The sequence below is a fragment of the Eutrigla gurnardus genome (genome assembly GCF_963514095.1).
Source record: "Eutrigla gurnardus genome assembly, chromosome: 10".
Lineage (NCBI taxonomy): Eukaryota > Metazoa > Chordata > Actinopteri > Perciformes > Triglidae > Eutrigla > Eutrigla gurnardus.
In genome coordinates, this window is record NC_139924.1 from 1,044,726 (window position 1) to 1,070,521 (window position 25,796).

Sequence of the window (25,796 nt, forward strand, 5' to 3'; positions counted from 1 at the left end):
TTGATTGTTTTACAGCTGCTGGAAGCGAGACGGAGTGTGCTTGCTGGCGATGAGGCAGACCGTTGGAAGTGCGCCACCACAGACATGATGTCTGATGAGGAGGACGGCGTCGTTGGCGGGGTGTCTGGATAGATTGTGCGACCTCCATCCTCTCGTAGCCAGGAGCTCACCGAGCTCTGTGCGACTCTTCAGTCGCGATTAGAGAAGACTCCCAAGTACAGGGCCACGCACCGCAGGCGGCTGTAAAATTGACCAAATTCTGACAGAATGTCGCCAGTTCATTTGTTTGTTGTGTGGGCAAATTTGTACAGTTGTGTGTTGTGTTGTCAATAAAGCTCTTTATTTGAATACTTCCTCCTGGCAATTCAATGAATTCATTCATATTTATATTTATAAATATATAAATAAATAAAAATAAATATATGTGTTTATATATATGTATAAATATACATATATATATAAACATATATGTATATATATATATATATATATATATATATATATATATATATATATATGTATATATATATATATATATATGTGTATATATATATATATAGTGATAGATCTGCTAACCAATCACTAGTGATTATTCTTGTTTAAAAGACCCAGTGTGACCAATAGTAACACATCTGCCAACGGGGGTGGGGTTTACATTTATAATGACTCATCAGGTTGACCAATAGTGATAGATCTGCCAACGTGGGTTGGCTTTACATTTATAATGACCAGATCTGCCAACCAATCCACGAGCGATTATACTTGTTTAAAACTAGTGGTTTCATCCAATCCTGAGTGAGGATATTCAAGCCATCTCTGGCCAGGCGGGGTTTCGCCGCTATTCATATGCTAATTAGAGCCTTCGCTGTGGTTCGTTTCCGACAATTTTCGGCACAGACGAACGCGGCGTTCGCAGCCTGTAAATTGTCGTTAACTCCCGAAAAATAGGGAGATTTTCGGGCGTTTACAGGGACGAAAATCCGACTTTTCATGCAGTGTTCTTCTACTACTGCTTTTTGAAAGAAGGATGATCATCTCATATTTTTGATGTTTGCAGGACGCATAAACATGCTGACGATCATGGCCATGCGCTGGAACCAGCACAAGTTTGACAACTTGGCTTCCACGCTTGCCCGCCGATATCAGAAGGTAAAGACACCAGTTTTCCCTTCTGCAACATACATAACAATATTGTAAAAGTGGCATATATCACAAAAATATAGACTTGCCCAGATACAGTGGAATATACGGATGGTTCTATATGTAGTGTCAATTGTATTTTGTGTCTTGATATAAAATGTAATTTACACATATTTCATACCACATATATTGATAGTCCATGTATATACGAATATACTGTATATTTAATCAGTATTAATTGTATGTGGTTTTCTAATAGTGAAGGCACTTTACATTCCTTATCAAGAATATTCAACGTTGTAGGCAATTCCCACATTGTCATTTTTTATTTGTGTTTAAAGGCCACAACAACCCTGCGAAGCCAGCTGCATAACTTGGAGGCTCTGAAAATGGAAATGGACATCACAGACAAACAACTGGAGAGCTGGACCATTGATGTCAATGAGTGGGCAGAAGGTAGAATATACTGTTTGATATGCTGCTCGATGTATCACTTCTGTGCTTGTAGAATTATGAAAGTATAAACATATTTGTTTTGTATTGTCATCGACACAAGCTTCTTTTAATAGCTCTATCACTGTGAATTTCTTTTCATGGTTTGAATTTAGCTTGTAGCAACTGCACGTAGCCTTAAACCTGTGTGTCAGGTGTACTAAACTGACTAAGCTTGGCTGCAGTTCCAAAGAGGTTCATTGTAATCGTAGTGGAAGAGCACATACTCTGATTGCTGATGACTTGTGGAAAAGATTATCGCCATGGGGACAATAAAGATCTAACCTAACTATACTCAACCTTAGCTACAAGTGTAGCCTCTCAGTTACAGAGATTGTTGAGGCTCGCTTGCCCATACACCAGAAATAATATTTTTTCATGAAATCAAGAAGCATATTTCTTATATCTTCATTTCTTCTCCTCAGCAACGACATCCCCAAATGATGCTGATGTTGCTGCTGTGACCAGCCGAATCGAGGAGCTGGTCGCTAGTGTTAAGAGGAGGTCCCTGCGTCTTTACAAAGACAATGACGGTTGCAAAGGACGTGCTCGGATCCGCCGAAAGATCCGGGAGGAAAAAAAATCTTAAGTTCAGCTGTGGAAAAATACAACGCCATGGTTCCAAACACAGAAAACCTGACCCTGGACACCATTCTGTCTGATGAGGTTGTTTGGCCATGGCAGCTTCCACACGGTGGTATGTACACAATTCCGTTGATGTGAAATAGTCACATAGTGGCACACAATCTGTCATGCTTTGATTGTAACCCCAGAAAATCTTTAAATACTAGTCTTAAATACAACTGACTTATGTTTCATCTATGTATTCCAGACTATGTAGATCTAAGGATGAAGAGGAAGGTTTTTGACCTGGTGATGGCAGTGAGGAGACTCGAGGAGGAGAAGAGGATTCTTGTTGCAGAAATGCATAATCATTGGAGGTGTATTTGCACCTGTGCAGACACCCTGAAACAGATGTCATCTCAGCTCTCGAATATGACATCAGGTATGTATTGTAGTTATATTTGGCATACATTACAATATATCAGAAAGTTTCTATTGAATAAAGGCTCTATGTGTTTTTACGTGTAAGGTGAGACGTGGGGCCTGCAACAAGATGGGATCCTAGGTCTACAGAGCATGACGTTGAAGAACTTAAAAGCAAGCAACAGCATGTCAAAGCATGCAAAGAAGTGTTACGTGCAAGTTCTGACTGAACAGAACATCAGCTTTGACAGTGATTCTGAGGACCATACCGGGAGTGACTCTGAACAAGACTAAACAGCACTGTCATGGCCAGAGTCTTTTTTTATGCTGTTGTGTGCTGGGGAGGCAGCATTAAGAAGAGGGCCACTAGGACAGGCGGCTAAGGAGTGCTGGCTCTGTTTTTGGCATGGAGCTGAAGTTCATTACATTTACATTTACATTTAGGTCATTTAGCAGACGCTTTTGTCCAAAGCGACTTACAATAAGTACATTTGTCAAAAGAAGGAAACAAGGAAACCACAACGAATCATTGCCGATAAAGTAAGAGCTAAAAGTAGAACAAGTGTTAGGTCCTCATCTGAGTAAACTAGTAGTTCAAGAGCAACAGTGCTACGATCAGAGTGCTATAGGTAAGGTTTTTTTTTTTTTTTTTTTTTGGGGGGGGGAGGTCATGCTAGTCGAGGTGAAGTCTGAACAGGTGAGTCTTGAGCCTTTTTCGGAAAATGGCAAATGACTCAGCTGTCCTGACATTAGTCGGGAGTTCGTTCCACCACTGAGGCGCCAGAACAGAGAAGAGTCTGGACTTTGCTGAGCGACATTTGTTTGATTTCAGCGATGGTGGTACCAGCCGGCCAGCTGAAGTAGAGGAGCGAAGTGCTCGCTTCGGGGCATGAGGTTTGACCAGTGTTTGAAGGTAGATGGGTGCCGTTCCATTGATGGCCCTGAAGGCCAGTGTCATCGTCTTAAATTGGATGCGTGCTGCAACAGGGAGCCAGTGGAGGTCACGGAGGAGGGGGGTCACATGGGAGAATTTGGGTAGATTGAAGATAAGACGTGCTGCAGCGTTCTGGATACGCTGCAATGGTTTAATCGCAGAGGCCGGGAGTCCGGCCAGGAGAGAGTTGCAGTAGTCAAGGCGGGAGATGACCAGTGCTTGGACCAAGAGTTGCGTTGCCTCCTTTGTGAGGAGGGTCCGAATCCTGCGGATGTTGTAGAGGGCAAATCTGCAGGATCGGGCCACAGCAGTGATGTTCATCACATCAGCTGCAGAGAAAGGTCTCTTTCTGCCCCAACCATCACATCACTTTTTCTAGTATCCACTATCCATCTCACCGTCTTACAGGCTACATTAGCCACTCTACACAATCTGGACTGTGGTCCTAACATTTACCCCTGTTGACTTGTATTATCTTTCGTGTGTCTGTTGTTCTATTTATCTTATCTTCTTTGTATTATTTTTGTTCAGGAATTCTTTTATGTTCACACTCACATAGTCATATTTAACAACATACACAGCTTTGCACTGATTGAATCCCTGCACTGTCTACTTTTGCACTACCACCAGTGCAAAACACTCCATAGCTGCTCCTCAAGGTCAATGTATCACAGGTTCAGGCCCTACCAGTCCTTTGTAATCACTTGACATGCTCTTCACTTTTTACATTTGTCTGAGTTAAGAAGAGGGCATTAAGAAGAGGGCATTCTTGACTGTGGTCCCAACATTTACCCCCGTTGGATTGTATAATCTTTTTCTTTTTAATTGAATGTGTCTGTTGTTCTATTTATCTTATCATCTTTGTATTCTTTTTGTTAAGCAATTCTATTACGCTCACACTCATGTTTTTTCATATTCATATTTCACAACATGCACAGCTTTGCATTGATTAAATCCCTCCACTGTTTACTTTTGCACTACCACCACAGCAAAACACTCCATAGCTGCCCATCCTGTATCACAGGGTCAGTCCATACCAGGCCTTTGGATTCACTTGACATGCTCTTCACTTTTTACATTTGTCTGAGTGATTGTTGTTATGTTTGTGAGCTATGTGTGTTGTTTTTGCAATTGTATAAGCTACAAGATGCCTAAAATGTGGTGTGTTGCCTTAAGCACAGTGTCTACAATTTCTCACAACAGTTTCCTCCATCTCCTAGATCCATCTTACATGGAAACACAGATATGGCTGCGCCATCTAAATGTATTTCTTAGCACAGTACTCCTAGCCTGCACCTATGGTCGGAATATCAGACTGTTCATAGATAAGGGTTATTTTTGTATCCTGAGCCCATGCAGTGACTTTCAGAATATACACTCAACAAAAATATAAACGCAACACTTTTGTTTTTGCTCCCATTTTTCATAAGATGGACTTAAAGATCTAAAATTCATTCCAGATACACAATATTACCATTCCTCTCAAACATTGTTCACAAATCTGTCTAAATGTGTGATAGTGAGCACTTCTGCTTTGCTGAGATAATCCATCCCACCTCACAGGTGTGCCACATCAAGATGCTGATCTGACATCATGATTAGTGCACAGGTGTGCCTTAGACTGTCCACAATAAAAGGCCACCCTGAAATGTGCATTTTTTTGCTTTATTGGGGGTCTGGGGACTCAGAACCAGTCAGTATCTGGTGTGACCACCATTTGCCTCATGCAGTGCAACACATCTTCTTCGCATAGAGTTTATCAGATTGTCAATTGTGGCCTGTGGAATGTTCACAGGCCACAATTCCACTCGTCTTCAATGGCTGTGCGAAGTTGCTGGATATTAGTGGGAACTGGTACACGCTGTCGTATACGCCGGCCAAGCACATCCCAAACATGCTCAATGGGTGACATGTCCGGTGAGTATGCTGGCCATGCAAGAACTGGGACATTTTCAGCTTCCAAGAATTGTGTACAGATCCTTGCAACATGGGGCCGTGCATTATCTTGCTGAAACATGAGGTGATGTTCATGGATGTATGGCACAACAATGGGCCTCAGGATCTCATCACGGTATCTCTGTGCATTCAAAATGCCATCAATAAAATGCACCTGTGTTCTTTGTCCATAACAGATGCCTGCCCATACCATAACCCCACCACCACCATGGGCCACTCGATCCACAACATTGACATCAGCAAAGCGCTCACCCACATGACGCCACACACGCTGTCTGCCATCTGCCCTGAACAATGTAAACCGAGATTCATCCGTGAAGAGAACACCTCTCCAACGTGCCAGACGCCATCGAATGCCCACTCAAGTCTGTTACGGCGACGAGCTGGAGTCAGGTCAAGACCCCGATGAGGACAACGAGCATGCAGTTGAGCTTCCCTGAGACGGTTTCTGACAGTTTGTGCAGAAATTGTTTGGTTATGCAAACCAATTGTTTCAGCAGCTGTCTGAGTGGCTGGTCTCAGACGATCTTGGAGGTGAACCTGCTGGATGTGGAGGTCCTGGGCTGGTGTGGTTACACGTGGTCTGCGGTTGTGAGGCCGGTTGGATGTACTGCCATATTCTCTGAAACGCCTTTGGAGACGGCTTATGGTGGAGAAATGAACATTCAATGCACGAGCAACAGATCTGGTTGACATTCCTGATGTCAGCATGCCAATTGCACGCTCCCTCAATGCTTGTGGCATCTGTGGCATTTTGCTGTGAGACAAAACTGCACATTTCAGAGTGGCCTTTTATTGTGGGCAGTATAAGGTACACCTGTGCACTAATCATGATGTCAGATCAGCATCTTGATGTGGCACACCTGTGAGGTGGGATGGATTATCTCAGCAAAGCAGAAGTGCTCACTATCACACATTTAGACAGATTTGTGAACAATGTTTGAGAGAAATGGTAATATTGTGTATCTGGAATGAATTTTAGATCTTTAAGTCCATCTCATGAAAAATGGGAGCAAAAACAAAAGTGTTGCGTTTATATTTTTGTTGAGCGTATATATATATATATATATATATATATAAATATATATATATATATGTATTGTTGTGGAAAAATGAATCTGCCCAATAAAGATCAACAACCAGGATCAGCTTTTTCTCCAAGGTTTATTCCACTAAGTATTCTCATCTGCAGAGGAGGTTCACCCCTGCCTTCTGATGCAAAGGTTCAGAATCAGCAGGAACGACCCTGAGTTCAACAACAATCTCCCTTTTAAGGAGGAGGAACCAAAGGACGGATCATGTCCTATCTTACAAAGACAAGATGTACAGCCAAGGTCAAGATTTACAGAACACAGGCGTCATAGTCCTGAAATTATCTTATGTCAATGTGGCACTCATGTTCATATCATCTACAAACAGGCATTCATTTTCGTCATAGCATAGCAGTCAGATGAGGAGATGCGGATCGAGTCAGCCTGACAAATATTCTGATTATAAAGTACAAACATCCAAAATTCCCATTACAGTATATACAGTATATATTTATGCAAACTGCTGGTTTCCATTCCTTCTTGTTTACCTAAGAAACTGGTATGTTATGGTATATGGTATTATGGCTACATGCTACCTGCCTGTTACCTACATGTTACCTCCCTGTTACCTACATGTTACATGCCTGTCACCTACATGTTATCTGCCTGTTACCTACATGTTACCTGCCTGCTACTTAGATGTTACCTGCCTGCTACCTAGATGTTGCCTGCCTGTTACCTACATGTTAGCTGCCTGTTACCTTCATGTTACTCACCTGTTAAATGCCTGCTACCTAGTTGTTCCCTGCCTACCTACATGGTACCTGCCTGTTACCTACATGTTACCTGCCTGTTACCTACATGTTACCAGCCTGCTACCTACATGTTACCTGCCTGTTACCTACACATTACCTGCCTGTAACCTGCCTGCTACCTAAATGTGACCTGCCTGGTACCTACACGTTATCTGCCAGCTACCTAACTATTACCTGCCTGTTACCTACATGTTACAAGCCTGTTACGAGCCTGCTACCTAAATGTTACCTGCCTGGTACCTACATGTTACCTGCCAGCTACCTGCCTGTTACCTGCCTGCTACCTACATGTTACCTGCCTGTTACCTACATGTTACCTGCCTGTTACCAGTCTGTTACCTACATGTTACCTGCCTGTTACCTTCATGTTACTCACCTGTTAAATGCCTGCTACCTAGTTGTTCCCTGCCTACTACCTACATGTTACCTGCCTTTTACCCACATGTGACATGCCTGTTACCTACATGTTACATGTCTGTTAGCTGCCTATTACCTACATATTACCTGCCTGATACCAGCCTGCTACCTACATGTTACCTGCCTGTTACCTACATGTTAACTGCATGTTACCTACATGTTACATGCCTGTTACCTACATGTTAACTGCATGTTACCTGCATGTTACCTACATGTTACCTGCCTGTTACCTACATGTTACATGCCTGTTACCTACATGTTACATGTCTGTTAGCTGCCTGTTACCTACATGTTACCTACCTGTTACCAGCCTGCTTCCAGCCTGCTACATACATGTTACCTGCCTGTTACCTACATGTTACCTGCATGTACTTACATGTTACCTGCATGTTACCTACATGTTACATGCCTGTTACCTACATGTTAACTGCATGTTACCTGCATGTTACCTACATGTTACCTGCCTGTTACCTTCAACTTCAACTTTACTTTATTTATAGAGCACTTTTCATACATGAACATGTAACACAAAGTGCTTTACACACATAAAAAAAGAAAATAGAAAAAACAACTACAAATAAAACCCCTCCCTCCCACCCTCCATACTACGCACACGCACACACACACACACACAAACATACACACACACCTGCACACTCTCACTACTGACAATAGGGAGACATGGCATGACACTGATGATTGAGGAAACGCTATCTTTGGGGCCATCCACACTGGGAGGAGGCGTACGCTGTGCCACAGGGGGCACCAGTACCCAGGCCCCCCGACCCCGACAGACAACAGTCAGCCGAGCCGAAGGGACCCAGGGACAGCACCTACCTACATGTTACATGCCTGTTACCTACATGTTACATGTCTGTTAGCTGCCTGTTACCTACATGTTACCTACCTGTTACCAGCCTACTTCCAGCCTGCTACATACATGTTACCTGCCTGTTACCTTCATGTTACTCACCTGTTAAATGCCTGCTACCTAGTTGTTCCCAGCCTACTACCTATATGTTACCTGCCTTTTACCTACATGTTACATGCCTGTTACCTACATGTTACATGTCTGTTACCTGCCTGTTACCTACATGTTACCTCCGTATTACCTGCCTGTTACCTACATGTTACCTGCCTGTTACCAGCCTGCTACCTACATGTTACCTTCCTGTTACCTACATGTTACCTGCTTGTTACCTGCCTAGTACCCACATACCTGCCTGCAACCTACATGTAACCTGCCTGGTACCTACATGTTACCTGCCTGTTACCTACATGTTACCTGCCTGTTACCTACATGTCACCTGCCTGCTACCTACATGTTACCTGCCTGCTACAGACATGTTACATGCATGTTACCTACATGTTACATGCATGTTACCTACATGTTAACTATCATTTTACTATTGCCGTTCTACTGTTTTACTGTTGCTACTTTTACCATTATTCTACTACTGTTCTCAGTTGTTCTTCTACTGTTCTACCACTTTTTTACTACTGGTTTACTAATGCTTTTCGTCTGCTGTTCTACTACTCTTCTACTACTGTTTAACTTCTTTAGTAACTGTCGTTGAATTGGTCTGATATCCCACTGACAATGATTAAGACAATATGCCATGGTTCTGGTGGAACCAGCTAATATCTGATAACAAATATTTTAATAGTTCACAGTCTGATTTGTAACAAGAGGTGTGTATCACAAATACTTAATTGATTATCAATCAATAAATATCAATCAGTCAGGTTTATCTCATCTGGTTTGAACCTCCACATTGGTCATGTCTGCACTGAAGAGATCTCTGCTGGACAGACAGCCAATGAGACAACCTGCTGAACCTGTCGCAGGAGAGAGAGGACAAGACATCTCTTACAGAGATCTCTGAGGTGTAGATCTGATTCAACTGAGATGATGAAACATTGTAGGACATGCTGGTCGAATAAAACATTTAAATAAAAATAATTAAAATTAAAATGACCCTGATTGGCTGTGGGGTATTTATTATATTCTGGACATGTTCTGCCTCCACTGGTCAGAATTTACCCTGCAGTTCTGAGATCTTTCAGCGAATCAGAGGAGCAGTGAGCTGTGACACCAAATGATGTCATTATGATGAAGCTTCGTGTGACATCATGCCAAGTAATCACATCAACACACACACAAACAAAAGAACATGACTGTTCCACCCCCCACCCCACCCCCACCTCCCCTCAGCAGCAGGAGGAGGAGTCAGCAGGGAAAGGATGCTGTCAGGTTGCCGTGGTTTCACCCTCTTATTTCCTTTGGTGACTGTGGTCAGGAATTGCAATTGAATAGTGTTTGCGTATGAGTCGTGATTCTTATAGTTGCGAGGACTTTTGATGGGAGGACGGGGGAAGGAAGGGAGGAATGAACAGAGAGAGGAAGGAGGTGTTCAAGAATGGATGTGGATTAACGCTGCTGCAGACAACGAGTCATCGCTCCTCTAAGCTGCAGAAACCTGAATACGTCAGGAAGCTTCATCACTCCATCTTTGTTTCTGCACAAGGACAGAGGGAGGAAAAGAGACCCTGAAGGGAGAAAAGAAGGAGACAGGGAAGAAGGGAAAGACGAAGAGAGTGAGGGAGTGAAAGAAGAAGACACAAAAGGAGAGAGAGAAGGAGACAGTGAAGGAGGTAAAGAAGAAGACACTGAACGTGACAGACAGTGAAAACAGGATGGAGGGAATCTGAGTCCTCGCTGTTCCTCTGGTAAGCCTCCTCTCTCTCCCTCTCACCTCCTCTCTCCTTCTCTCTCCTCCTCTCATCTCTCTCCCTCTCACCTCCTCTCTCCTTCTCTTTCCTCCTCTCACCTCCTCTCACCTCCACTCACCTCCTGTCTCCTCCTCTAACCTCCTCAATCCTCCTACTGCATACTACTCTACCCATAAGTACTGCATCAGTAAGTACTGCACACTACATAGCACCTACTCTATCAGTAAGCAGAGCATTATCCATGCTGCATACTACATACTCTTTCAGTAAGTACTGCATATTGCATACTCTTTCAGTAAGTAGGCCGACTGTATACTATACTCCATCATTAAGTAGCTTACTGCCCATTACATACTCTATCAGTAAGTACTTCATTCTACATATGCATTCAGTAAGTATTACATATTATATACTGCATACTACTCAGTAAGTACTGCATACTAAATATCACATACTCTATTAGTAAGTACCGCATATTACATACAGTATCAGTACGTACTCCATACTACATACTCCGTAAGTAGCATACTCAACAATACATACTCCATCAGTAAGCATTGCATAAGACATGTTACATTGGTAAGTACTGCATGCTACAAACTATATAGTCAATCAGAAACACATTTATTCTATCAAGAATTTCTTTCTTGCTTTAATTATAAAAAGTGTTATAAAAGGTGGGAATTTTCACCACCTTTTATAACACTTTGTTAAGCTCATGTTTGGATGTGGACATAAATCAGAGGTTGGAGTAGAGGTTATTTTCACTGCAGTACAGCAGAATTTACTGATAGAGTATGCAGTATAGTACTTCCTCCACTGCAAAACACAGCAAATTATATGTAAATGGTGCATTAAGGCTTTTTAGAATAATGATGTGGTGTTGTCAGCTTTGACAGAGAGTGAAATGTCCATCACTGGATGGAGGTGCATGTTAACTATTCACCTGAATAGGTTCACTCTTGACCTATACAGGTTCACTCAGGTAACACAATGGTTTGACTGAAGCGACTGTTTGCTGAACAAACTCTCTACCCAACGCAAGTTCTCAATCAGGAGGTTACAACGCTGCCGATACAACCTGCTGATACAATGCTGCCGATACAACCTGCTGATACAATGCTGCCGATACAAGGCCGTTGATATAAGACTTCCATTACAAGACTGCAATCCAAGGCTGCCGATTTAAGCTTGCAATACGAGGCTGCAAAACAAGACTGTCAATACAAGGCTGCTGATATAAGGTCAAAGTGAAGTATGATTAGGTCTCATGATGAAGATATGACTCCGGCTCTGGAGACACAGTCTGATGCTGTTTTCAGTTGTTTGGAGGCTGTTTACAGAAACTTTCTGAATTGTTTTTTTTTTTTTCCTTTTGTTTTTTACAAGCTTGTATTTCCTTTATTATTTTTCTAAGCTTAGATGATCTGTTTTGATTATACTGGACACATATTTGGCTTGCTGTTTTGACTGGATTAATGTGTTTTTATTTACCCATAAGATGATGTCACAATTTCTATAGAGTCCAACATTGTCTTTGCATATTCACACAACGATGCAACAATTCATTTTGGTGACCTCCAATTGGCATGATCATGTACCGCCAACGTGATTAACAATTTTACTGTATTCCTACGTTTATCTTTAATCAGCAGTTTTATTTGAGATTCAATGTTGCCCGCTCTGGCCTCTAGAACACATTTGATTAAAGTTGCTGGTGCTGCTAATTTCCCGTTTCACAAAATGGAGCTGCCGATAACCAAAGTTGGCTTCTCAGTGGGTGTGTCACTGAGTGGGAAAAATCTGTTAGAAACATGAATGTGTTCGGTGGTTAGTTTGGCACTATGTCTCCTTCGGACATTCACCCAGCCTCCCAGGTGCTCAGGGTTCCCTGCAGTAGCTAGGAGCAGCTAAACTATGTCGGCCCAAGCCGGTTACAGGTAGCGTCAGCTGGTTAGTCACAGCAACTTGGTTGGTGCGGAGCTGCACTTCCAAATATTTTATCGTCACCTCAATAGCGAAAAGTGAGCTACGTTTATTACATGTGCCATTGTCAGTAAAGGAGACGGTGAAGTAGCTGAACATTAGACACAACGGACAGGAGAGAACAGAAGGAGGAGAGGGAAAGAGAGAAGCCATCGTAGCTGCTAAGCTAATTGTTGAGCTAAAGTAGCTTACCGAGATTGCGTGTAAACAACTGCAATTTAGTGAGAAGGTGATGGAAGTTATTTATTCCCTCATTCTGGGAAAAATGAACCGGTGCGGGTGGGGTTGTGTTTTAGACTTTTGTTTAGTTGAGAGAATGAGACGGATCGGTGCAGCGGCTGCAGTAATGCGGTCGTTGTATCGGTCCGTCGTGGTAAAGAGAGAGCTGAGCCGAAAGGCGAATCTCTCAATTTACCGGTCAATCTACATTGCTACCCTCACCTATGGTCATGAACTTTGGGTCATGACCGAAAGAATAAGATCCCGGATACAATCGGCCGAAATGAGCTTCCTCCGCAGGGTGGCGGGGCGCTCCCTTAGAGATAGGGTGAGGAGCTCCGTCACACGGGAGGAGCTCGGAGTAGAGGCGCTGCTCCTCCACATCGAGAGGAGCCAGTTGAGGTGGCTCGGGCATCTGTATCGGACGTGTTCCAGGCATGCCCCACCGGGAGGAGACCCCGAGGAAGACCCAGGACACGCTGGAGTGACTATGTCACCCGGCTGGCCTGGGAACGCCTTGGGGTCCTCCCGGAGGAGCTGGGGGAAGTGTCCGGGGAGAGCGAAGTCTGGGCGTCCCTGCTCAGGCAGCTGCCCCCGCGACCCGGTTCCGGATAAGCGGAAGAAAATGGATGGATGGATGGATGGAGAGAATGAGAGAGATGATAATGCTGGAGCAGACATTGTGTGCGTTTAAACGACTAGTAATAAGTCGCTAAACAGATTAAAGGTCCCATATTATGAAAAACAGGTTTTCTCTGGTCTCTACACCTATCAACTGGTCCTCCCTGACCCTGCCTTCTCCCAGAATGAGGAAAACAAACGACTCATGGTCTCTGCAGCCCCCCCCACTGGTACAACGGCGCTCCTCAAGGCTGTTCAGATTCAGCTTCTGTTGTTACATAATGAAGGGAGTAATTTGCATAAGCCGAACTCCTCTGATGATAGGAGATATGCGAGAGAGGGCGTTCAGCACCGAGGTGAAGTTCGGTGTGTCCTGCGGTGAGACAACAGTGAGATAGCTGTGTTTCTTATATTCTGTCCCAGCTACAGAAGAACAGAAGAGATGGTGGTTGCGTTTAATTTTTAATGACAATGTGCCGGCTACGGTTCGTGTTAGCTTGTATGTGTGTGCTAACCACTTCACATTGGACTGCTTCAGTAACGAGGGTCAGTACAAAGCTGGCTTCACCTGAGCCACATAGGCGATAGCCATAGCGATACATCCACCGTAAACATTGGCACATGCTGCCGCTAGTGTAAGCAGCATCGTCTCCGTGGCTCTCCAAGTAGGCGATGACAGACGGAGCTCATTAGCATTTAAAGGTGCAGGCACAGAAACAGCCTGTTCTCAGGAGAGCTCATTTGAGCAACTTTAATACAGCTGAAATTCAGGACCACGGATGGGTTTGGGGCAATGCATGCTGAATACAATGTTGTTGGACCTCTGACAGCGGTGTGAAATTGATGAAAAACAGTATAATATGGGATCTTTAGTAGAACTAAGTTAAATTATCAGAGTTAAGCTAGAGAGAAACGCTAAACTGGTATCAATTTTTTATTATCAATTTAAAGAAGAATTATTTAAGTTTACCTCTGTGTTGGACTTTTGAAATGTTATTTGTGGTCCCACTATCAAACATCAAAGGCTTTATTTTATTCAGGTTCTCTAGGTCTTAAAGTTCTACCTAGAACCTTTAATTCTGAGTACCTGATCACAGAAAATGGGTTCATTAGGATTTAACACAAAACAGTTAGGTTCCACAACTAACCATTTATTCTGAGAGTGTACCCGCCCCCAATCTGTTCATTAGGGTTTTATACGAAACAGAAAGGTTTTCTATAGAACCATTTATTCTGAGTGTACCCGCTCACAGAAAACAGGGTTAATTCGTGTTCTACTTCTACTTCCATATAGAGGCACTGGATCACCAATAAGCTAGCTGGTCGCTTGTTAACTTGTTAACAATGGAGCTTGTGGGAAGCTCCATAACAGGCTAACAAATAATTAAAACAACAGCAAAACAAATATATTATACAGGTTTGACCGCTAAAAAGACTAGTTTTAGGTTGATAGTTTCCGTATAGCTCTGCAAAATTGAACACACCTTGAAGTCCACAAAGAGACAAGGTCTGGGTGGTGGATGGGTCAAAAAACACTTTCACCAGGAGACAGTTGTTGTGTCCCGTAAGTATCAAATATTTTGTGGTGGTTTTTGTTTGTTTGTTTGTTTTTTTTCAATTTCATAGTAATTTTAATCCAAACCATGATGTTATTTACAAAACCTAACCAAGTAGTTTTGTTGTATTAAACCGAACCATATAGTTTGGCTTTGTTCATTTACCATGTGTTGAAAACAACATTAACTCTTTAAAACTGAGACTGGTTCAGAAGTTTTCCCAGGAAATGTAAGCAAGATTGTAGTTTAGTTGTCTGTTTAGTAAGTAGCGGTGTCAACAATAATTGATTTGGCGATGCATTGCAATGCGGGGCATGATGCGGCAACGTGCCATAATTGATTATGTCACTGTTTATTTTCTGGCCTCAAGTGGACACTAAAGTTGTGAAGTTTCAATTATTTCCGGGGGCATGTCCCAAACATACAATAACACTAAAGGATCAAGATGGCTGAGGCGGAGGGAGCTGACCGCGATATATGGGTCATTAAAGTTGCAGTCGGCAAGTCTGGCAAATAGAGTTTAATTTAGAATGTTTCCAACACTCACGCCCCTCCCCCTCTACCACCAAGCTCCTCCGCTCCCTCCCATCGAGTGCTCGTCAGTGGGCGTGCTAGCGTATGCCTAGCTTGAGGCGTGTGCCTGTGATATGTGGGGGGGATCTGTGGCGTGTGCACGAACTGTGAACAGGATGATACGGGCACAGTAGATTTTTGCAAAACAAACAAAAACGTGTAGATGCACGTTGTTTTTTTTCTAAAACCGGATGATTTATGTTGTTCTGTCGGAGCATTGTGTCGGCTTCAGTGAATATGATCAAAAGCAGGGAGAAGAGAAACATTTCTCATTCAAAGCACTGAAAGCAGTGATTTATGTTTTCTTTTTCACGTTTGAAACTGCCATATCCAGTGATGGGAATAACGGCGTTATAAGTAGCGGCGTTAGTAACGCCGTTACTTTTTTCAGTAACGAGTAATCTAATTGATTACTCATCTCATTATTATAACGCCGTTATCGTTACTGCCAAAAAAGTGTGTTGCGTTACTTCATTGAAGGCAGAAAAAAACAAATGTTACCCTATAGTAAACAGAGACGCGTCAAGCACTAGGACCAAGCGGAAAACGGCCGCTCAAGCTGAAGCCTGTGTGATTGGTCGTCCCCGCCGTCACTCCATCTTGCTTGCACACCGGTCTGCTAGTCTGCGGTCAGTAGTCCTACAGGAGTCCGCTACTGTGAGTTGGGAGTTTGTTCTGCCTGGTTCACGTCAGCTAGAAGGATTGTAATATCAAAGGTTTCATTTACATTTACGTTTGAATCGGTGTCCATGTGCGTATGTGCGCGCGTGCGTGTGTATGTGTGTTTGGTAATTAGACGCAGCCAGGATGTCTAAAAGAAAAGTGAACATAAGAGACTTCTTTAGAAGTCAAAGTGTAAGTTACTCAAAGAAATGCGTTACACCCATCCTGCAACACCTTCGCTGGCTCCCAATAAAGCAGCATATCCACTTCAAGATCCTCCTCATCATATACAAAGCTCTCAATAATCTGATAAATAAAATGTATTGTTATTATTGTTATTATAACTATTGGAATAGAATTGGGTGATAATGTTTTGCTACATGATTTACAACCAGTAAAACCACAAAAGGGAACAGTAAACTTAAACGTAGCAATAGAAAACTAGAAGAACTACTAGAAAACACAGTGAACTGAAAGAGTTTAAAGAGTTTTATTAAAAAATACTTTTGTCCCCCCCACCTCTGAAATCAAAATTTCATCCTTGCACACAACATTATGTAAAAACATACGTACAGTATATCTACTGTTTTTTCCCCCTAATTTACACTACAAGAGTAAATATATTTATTATTTATTTTTGGTATATTGCTTAACAAGAATAATTTCATTTTGTTTAGTTGTGACCTGTTGAGGTGCAATAAATATCAAAAGTTCCAAAAGATATATTGTGTTATTTTTATTAATCCACTATAAGCATAGTAATTATAATCCAATCTAATAAAATTGTTTAGATGTCAGGTTACTTCCACACGCTACGACAAGGCCCAGGGTAAAGACAGACGCCGACTGGTCCAAGAGGAGGTGAGAGCTGGAGTAGAGGAACTGCGCGCTAGCCAGATGGTGGGGATGCGACAACAAGGCGCATGGACGAGATGGGAACAGGCAGTGGACCGCAAGATCTCCTGGTCCGAGCTTTGGCAAGCTGAGCCTTACCGGATCAAGTTCCTAATCGCATCTGTCTATGACGTCTTACCCAGCCCGTCCAATCTCTTCTGCTGGGGCAAGGTTGACACACCATCATGTCCCTTGTGGCTCAGAAGAGGAACGCTAGAGCACATCCTCAGCTGTTGCCCAAAAGCCCTGGGAGAAGGACACTATAGTCCTGTTCTCAGACTTAACAAAGCAGGTGGTTCTTCTGGAGCTGACAGTCCCCTGGGAGGAGCGTATGGAAGAGGCCAGTGAGAAGAAGCGTGCCATGTATGCCGACTTAGTGGAGGAGTGCCACAGATGGGGGTGGCGTGCTCGGTGTGTGCCAATTGAGGTGGGCTGTAGAGGCTTCGCAACACGATCTATCTGTGAAGCATACAGCTTGCTTGGCATCACAGGGGCACGCCAGAGAAAGGCCATCAGAGCAACAACAGAGGCAGCTGAGAATCAAGAGGGGTGATCCGTGGGTACATGCTACCTAGACACAAGTCGGGACTTGATCAATCCCGGCTGGGTCGCCTGGGTGAGGGCATATGATGTTGAAAGACCCGAAACACCCAATGAGGGTGAAGGTTCCATCACTGATGATGTGTCTAGGTGCATCAATAGATGTATATTTAACAACTTCCATGTTATTTGTAGAGGAAGTTCTTGTCCGGCATTTTTGTAGCTGTTTACATTACTCCATCAGCTGATGCTGAGGCAGCTGGCGACAGCAAAAATTACGTGGCAGCAGAGGCACTGTCTTGGAAGTGTTGTGGCTTAAAAAGACCGCCAAATGGATGTGAAGGAAGAAGATTATTGAAGTATAAGGCATGTCACATGAGTATGACAGTGCAGCTTGAGTTGTCAGCCTGAACTAGCGCGCAGGCTTCGCTCCATTTGTTGTAGCCTGGTATAATCTATCTATCTATCTATCTATCTATCTATCTATCTATCTATCTATCTATCTATCTATCTATCTATCTATCTATCTATCTATCTATCTATCTATCATGGACAGCCTTGTGCTGAGAGAAACCTTCAGTCCTGCTACTTACTGTATTTGCTATTCACCAATAATTAGAAATAGTGGGTTTTTGTACTTTGCCACATGAGAGTGACACTTCTGTTGACCAATCACCAGACTGCAGCCTTTATAGTCCTGGCTCAGTGTACCTCAACAGAGGGGTGACGAAAAAAACAAAGTGGTTCTATTGGTACCATCCACAACTATTGCTATTGGAAACACAAAAGTAACTGTAATGTGTAATGAACTGGACTGGACTGCTTGGACCTGCTGGACCTCCTCTCTGCTGGAGGAGCTAGAGAGGTGCCTGCTGGACTTCTGCCGCTGGTCTCTGCGTAAACGGAATTCCAATGTGGGAGAGGACTTTTTATTACATCTAATTTGGTACATCGTCTCCCCTTAGACAACCCCCCCCCCCCCCCCCCCCATCTCTTCCCTTCTCCTCCTTTCATCCCCTTTTCTTCCCTTCCCATGGAAAGGAAGCATTATATCATGCTGCTGTTGCTAGGTAACAGCCAGCTGACTCCCTGTTCCATTTTTAGAAGGATGCTGAGAGACAGAGAGGTGGGGGAGGGGAACATATAGCTGGGTCTCAGACAGCACTGAGGCAACCGATGGAGAATAAATTACTGTGAGGCTGTCCAAAATATTAATTATATCTTCAAGCTAAATGAATGTACAAATAAAAGACAACAAAAAGAGCCACTGGTTCAACAATGACTATCAAAATGAGTAAGAAAATTATGTAATCTGAAACACAAAGACTTGTCTTTTTATAATGAATCATCACAGCAGAGAGATACAAAGCGAAAGACTGAAGGTGACAAAAATAGAGAATTATAAAAACAGTCTATTCCGTATATATATATATATATATATATATATACAGTACATATACACACACACACACCACACACACACACACACTACCTTATAAAACATTTTCATTATAATTATAATTATAATTTCATACATACTAATATACACATAGTTCAAACTAAATCTTACATTGAGATTTGCTGGATGCAGATATAAAGCCACAGAACCACAGTTCTGCTGTGTCCCTTAAATTTAATATTTTATATGTATGTTATATATACAGTTCTGCAAAAAATGAAGAGATCACTGCAAAATTATCACTTTCTCTGGTTTTACTATTTATAGGTATGTCTTCAAGTAAAATGTTTTAATTTATTCTAACTACAGACAACAATTATTCCAAAATCCAAATAAAAATATTGACATTTACAGCATTTATTTTTTAGAAAATGACAGCTTTCTGTACTACGAAGCAGGATTTGGGCTTAGCGAGGTAACTTAAGCGTTAACCCTGGGTTTTCCATCCTACGACGCTGGTTCACTTTTTACTGGGTTAGATCGCCATGGTAACTTACGCTGTGGAGCTAACCTGCTCCGGAGCAGGTTATGTTCCTGATAAGAGATCAACGTGGAGAAACACACCGCCTACTGACCAATCAGCTCTCTTGGTGCGCGGATAAAAAAAAAAAGCTTGGTGGATCATGAGGGGGTCTCTTAGGAGAAGTAGAGTGTTCAGAGACCAGCAAAACCCTTTTGTCTGTGTCTTGACGATTCATATGAAAGATACAGATTCTCATCGGAGGGAATGACGTATCTATGTCAGCGTACAGCCTACTTACCACTTTAAATTATGTTTTTATGTGTATTTTATTTGCTCCCAAGTCCGTTTTACACCGCCGGGATTGCAGCTCAAAGAATTAGGCTGATATTGTCATACACCACGTTATAAGAATACATCCAAGCAACACATTATTTTAAAGTTATATTTTTGGCCTTTTATTGCGGAAGGACGTCGTAAGAGTTAAAAGGACGAGAGAGAGCAACGACATGATTTAAGAGGATGCAGGGTGGATTTTAGACCCCAGGCACGCTGCAGAGAGCCTCGGTACATGGGGCAGTAACTCTACCACTGAGCTATCAGCACAGTTAACGTAGTGATTCAATCAGTCGGCTCTACTGGTGTCCTTATGATGGGGCAGTCATATTATACTACTACTAATACTATTAATACGACTTACGCATTCACACAGTGAGTTTTTGCCAGCTGTCCTTCCTGCATTTGGATGAAATTGTTGCCTTTTGCCTGTATTATATTAACTTCTTCGTATTTCTGTAAGATTATGGTTCGCTCCTCGTACGTGAAATACGCCGCTCCGCTGCCGTAGACTGATCCATGTTTGCGATTGTTCAAATGCTGCAAACGCCGCCTCTTTCATGTGCATGCAAGTCAACCCAGGGTTTCCCCTGGGTTGACTTGGTTGACAATTATACCAGAGCTGTCGGTTCCACTGCACCGGTTATGCATTAGTTCAATCAACACGGGGTTGGTTAACACAGGGTTGTGCGCGTCCACGCCAAACCTATAAAGACGTGATTTATGGATCACGGAAACCCTGATCGAAATGGCAAAACGGGCCACATACTTCACAGAACTTGAACTCCAGGTTCTCCTGGAGGGATATGACGAAGAGAAGGAAGTAATTCTTGAAAAAGGGAACACTAAAGCCAGCGCAGCCCAGAGAACCAAAGCCTGGCAGCGGATCGCTGACCACGTAAATGCGTAAGTTTCATGTCAAAAGCCTGATCCTTAATATTTGAGCCATGAATCTATTAATATTCCAGTTAAGCATTCTTAACGTTCCTACCACATAAGCCTTTTCTTCTAAAAAAAGATGTACACCGATGGGTCCCAAGCGGTAGGCCAACCAAGTCAAAATGAAATATAAAAACGTCATACAAACTGGTAAGCTTTTCCCACCATTGTATTGGCCTATATAGGCTATATTTTGTCAGTCCAGCATTTAAATTGTCATACAATATTTGTCACTCCTGCATTTAAATAAGCCCCCCTTTTTTTTAAAGCCAATCGTAAAAAGGCCGACAGTCGCCAGACAGGATCTGGCCCACCTATTGTCATGACTCCGGTGGAGGAGCTGGCGCTTGACATAAATTCAGGGCGCCCTGGCATGGAGGGGATACCTGGAGGTACCTCCTCGGAGAGTCAGGGCCCATGTGAGGAGGGTACCCCACTGGTTGAATGTAGGTTTTTCTGTTTTTCTTGTATTTTAGATGTTGTTGGTTCGAACACATGCAAACCGTGTGCGTGCCACAGCGCAAATGTTCCAAATGGGGTTTTTTTTGGTAAATGGGTAGAAAACCTAAAAGTCACCAATTAATCAACTTCACAGATCAAGATGGAGTAGTGATTTTAATGGGTCCACCGGCTACTATGGAAGATTCTCCATTTGATGTAAGTCAATATTTTATAGCCTACTTTCTGTTGTAAGCGCCTCTCGGCATACTCAGCCAATATTGCTTTGTATGATAAGAGGCCAATGAAGATCTTGCTCCGGACGTGGACCAGTCATCTGAAAGGACTGAGGTACATTTTTCTTGCCAGTTTCAATTAATTTATGATGATTAAACTAAACTAAGCAGTGTTCACATACCCACTTGTCTCTTAACAGACTGTGGTCGAGGATGGTGGTCCATCATCAAGCTCGCAATATGAGCAATATGAGACATAGGCCTACTCATTTTATTGGCCAAGCATATGTCGCTTGAATGTTAAAACAATATTTCCCCTCTATTTCAGATGACAATTAAAGAACTTTACAGAGTGCATCTCCAGCGGGAAATCGCGAAGGCCGATCTGGAGATGACCTATATGAAACTGCTGATAGAGGTATTAAAATAGGCGGTTAATGGGCACAGATTCCACCGACATGCTTTTGTGATTCATGGAACTAATTATAGTCTCTCTTAATTTGCGCTCCGATATCAACAGGCCTCTCGTCAAAAGGGCATGCCATTGTGAACACTTGAAATCTGCGGTGAACTCGGGTTTAAATACCCAAAACCGGGTTATGTTCCAAACTTAACCTGCGTAAAACCTGCTCCGACCAGGTTTGATTCAGAGCATATGTTTCTATAGTAACTAACATACCGTGTTCATTTTGGAACGGAAAACCTAGGGTTACCGCAAACCCTGGGTTAATTTACCCGGTTATGTGATAAAACCGGCTTTGTGGAATACCCCTCAGACCCCTGGTCAAAACAAAAAAAGATCCAGTGTTTTCAGACTTTGAATAATGCAAATTACATTATTAATTAATTTTTTTTTTTTTAAACACAATACTAATGTAAACAAGAATAAACTCGAAGGCAGGTGGTGAACGAAAACTCCAAACATCTCAGGAAGAACAGACTGTGTTTTCTTTATTTCATTACTAGTTCGTCCATTTGTGTGCCAGACTACATACACAAGGGGCTGATTGGGAAGATAAGAGACAGTTGGGTAAACATGAGGGCAGGCTGAGAGATGATTGGGGAGACACACACTCTTAGAAATAAAAGTGCTAAGTAGAACCATATAAGGTTCTTCGGCTTGGCATTGGAAGGTTCTACCGAGAACCCCACATAAAGGGTTATACCTAGAACTGTGTGTGTAAGGTTCCACCCAGAACCCCCCATGAGAGGTTCTACAAAGAACCCACGCAGGGAGTTCCACTAAGAACCCTTTCATATTTCAAGGGTTTCATCTAGAACCTGCACAGGGAGTTCCACTAAGAACCCTTTCATTTTTCAAGGGTTACGTCTAGAACCTGCACAGGGAGTTCCACTAAGAACCATTTCATTTTTCAAGGCTTACATCTAGAACCCACACAGGGAGTTCCACTAAGAACCCTTTCGTTTTTCAAGGGTTTCATCTAGAACCTACAAAAGGAGTTCCACCAATAACCCTTTCATGTTTCAAGGGTTTCATCTAGACCTCACACAGGGGGTTCTAAAAACATCCCTTTTCAATGGTTTTCACAAATAACCGTCTTGTCTTCTGAGGGTTCTATAAAGAACCATATTGTATTCTACAGATCAGTTTAGTTCATATTATAGTGTGGTCATTTATCATGTTGACATTGAACAAACATTCAAAACATTTTAATGAGAAAAACATTTATTTAAAGATAGTCCAACAGAACAGGCTGTGTAGGTCTCAGGGGAGAACAGGTCAAAAGTTAGCATAGGTCCAGTGGAATCAGCAACATGACAGACCAGACACATCATGCTGTCCTCAGTCGTGAATTTGTGTAATCTCCAGCAATGGTGACATGGCAGAAAGGGGAGAGAAAAAAGAGTTTGAGTTCCATCAATCCAAGGTGCACTTACTTCGCCTTATTGTAAGCTATCTACAAACAATAAAATAATGCATGGTCCAAAGAAAGGAATCAGAGTACATACTGTACGTAGTAATTGTCCATTGACAGTGGAACAGAATCATGAGAAAGTGAGGGAACCCCACAAAGTTTTCACATTTATTTAAATAATGTTAAAATACTTTTCAGTGTTATGTATAACAAGTACTCAAAATGTTACGTATTATAACAATAATAGAAATCTCAGCAAAACCCTCTTTTTCAAGCCAATGGCACACTTCGACTTTCGTCCAAGCTGTGTAAGTCATTTCTACAAGAAAACAAACAAGCAAGCAAACGAACAAAACATAACAAGAAACAAATGCTTAGTCCACCTTTCACCATAAAAGTCCTCAGCTAGGGTCAAGCATGCTGAAATAAGATATTATATTTAGCTCACCTTGATTCTCTGAAGTTTCTTCTGTTCTCTCTCTCTTCTGATCTTCTTTGTTCTGTTCTGTTCACAGTAATCACTATTGGTATGTCACACCTGGTTTGTAGAGGGTGAAGACCAGACTATATGGTGCAATCCATGGGGCAACCAGCTCTTAACTCACACATGACAGCCACCATTGGGTCAGCTCGCAGGCCCAACACACCAAACCTCTCCCTTTTCCCTGGGAGATCAAGGTTCAATTCCTGGCATCAACAAACCCTGATGCAGTAGCCACAAAGTCAGCATTACAATATGATTTTTTTTTTTTAACATCAGATAAGGCTTGGCCTCTGACATCAAAGACCTTCCTTTATCACTGAACTTATGTGCAGCTTCACAACTTGACTAAGCCAGTCAGCAGGGTACAGCAGCCATGGGATGAGGCCGATCATGGAAAAGTATGAGGAGACAAATACATGAGTAAAATTGTCTGTAAAATAAGTGTTTAATATTTTTCAAATTGTCTGTCACTAATCCACACATCACCTCAGTCGGCATTAACATGGTCACTCTGCATCAACCAGGCCTTGAACTCACAACTTCAAACTGTATCTCTATATCACCTGATTTGTAACAAACTTTCAGAGCCTTTGTCCAGTGAGTAGTATAGCTCACTTAGATGCCCCAGAAAGAGGGGTTATATCCTTGCTGTAGGGACCCAGGGTTCAATTCCCCTCGCTGATTCTTTGCTGTGTGTCAATTTCCTCCTGAAGAAGGGAGTAGTGTAACTAAACTTTTAAAAAATAACACAATTATAGCTGCTGCGCAGCAATGGGTCGGGTCCAGACTATTTTTTGGCAACTTTAGGCAATTCTGAGCAACAAACAGGAGAATAGGAAGGCAAGAGAGTTGACATTGTAATGTTGCACATTTTGCACCAGTTGAGGCTGAAATCCACAATTTCTGGAACCAAAGAGCATTGTCTATTGCACTGAGCTAATTGGCAAGTGGCAACTCAACTGTGGCTTCACAAATTGACTAAGCCATTCACAGTCAAAAATCAGTGTTTGAGGTAAAATTCTGATATGTTTTTGTCAAACATCATCTACCATGACTCTAAAATGTTGTACATTTGTTACACAAAAACTACCAGGTATTTTGATGTATTACAACTATCACCCTTGCTGGGGCTTGAACCCACATCATCTGGCACCAAGAACCAGCTCCTAGCCAACTGAGCTAATTGTCTGGAAGTGCAATCAGCAAGGTATGATATCTGTCAACATGGGAATTGATACTGTGACCTAAAAGCAGAAGTCACAGTTTGTACAGACAGAGCTAAACAGACACATGATCAGGGGCCCGTTTCACAAAGCAGGTTCAACAAACTCTGAACCTAACCCTGAACTCTGAGTTGACCAACTCTGAGATGGGCAACTCTGAGTTTTCAGTTTCAGAACAGCGGTTTTGAATTAGTTCAGTCAACTCTGAGTATGTAAACTCTGAGTTACGCGCCTGCCTGCCGACTCTATAAAGCCATCATCAATGGAGCTCCGATACTACGATTTACCATGGCAACGGGGAGAGCGTCATTAGATATTACTGAGTGTTTATGTAGAAAAAGCTCATCCTGAGAAAGCAGAGCAACGTAACTGCAGCAAAGTAGCGATAGTTAGCGTGGCAGACAATTACTGCCCGATCTAATGTGTATAACTGAATGAAACTATTTTCATTTCAGATCTATTGATCTAAAGGTAATAAGTCTTTATTTTCAGCTTTGCACAGCGACACTGTGGTGTAATGGTTAGCAACGCCGCCCATGGTGCAGGCGACAGGGGTTCAACTCACGTAGTTCACAAAGTAGCGCACTGAATGAATTATTATTTTCATTGGGTGTAATCCCCACAGGCACAGAAAGAAAGTGGCGTCAGTTGAAAATTAAGCATAAGAATATTGCGCAAATACATTGACTAAGGCATATGATTTTAATCCTATTTCACATATTAAACGGTAAATATAAGCAGATATTTCAACACAGAAATGTACTTAAACATTTCATAAATCTCCCGT

General features: G+C 42.4%; 1 protein-coding gene and 1 long non-coding RNA gene across 2 annotated transcripts in view; one reads left to right on the forward strand and one right to left on the reverse strand.

Annotated features, from left to right (window-relative positions):
• Positions 1-25,796, reverse strand: part of LOC311020139 — a 452,545-nt gene that overhangs the window by 123,200 nt on the left and 303,549 nt on the right. The gene's annotated exons all lie outside the window — the stretch shown is intronic.
• Positions 1,063-2,266, forward strand: LOC311019664 (uncharacterized protein). Its single transcript, XM_084019260.1, has 3 exons — positions 1,063-1,149; positions 1,482-1,596; positions 2,058-2,266. Exons 1-3 carry the CDS (start codon positions 1,069-1,071, stop codon positions 2,219-2,221), a joined length of 360 nt encoding a protein of 119 aa, XP_083875386.1. The 5' UTR covers positions 1,063-1,068; the 3' UTR covers positions 2,222-2,266.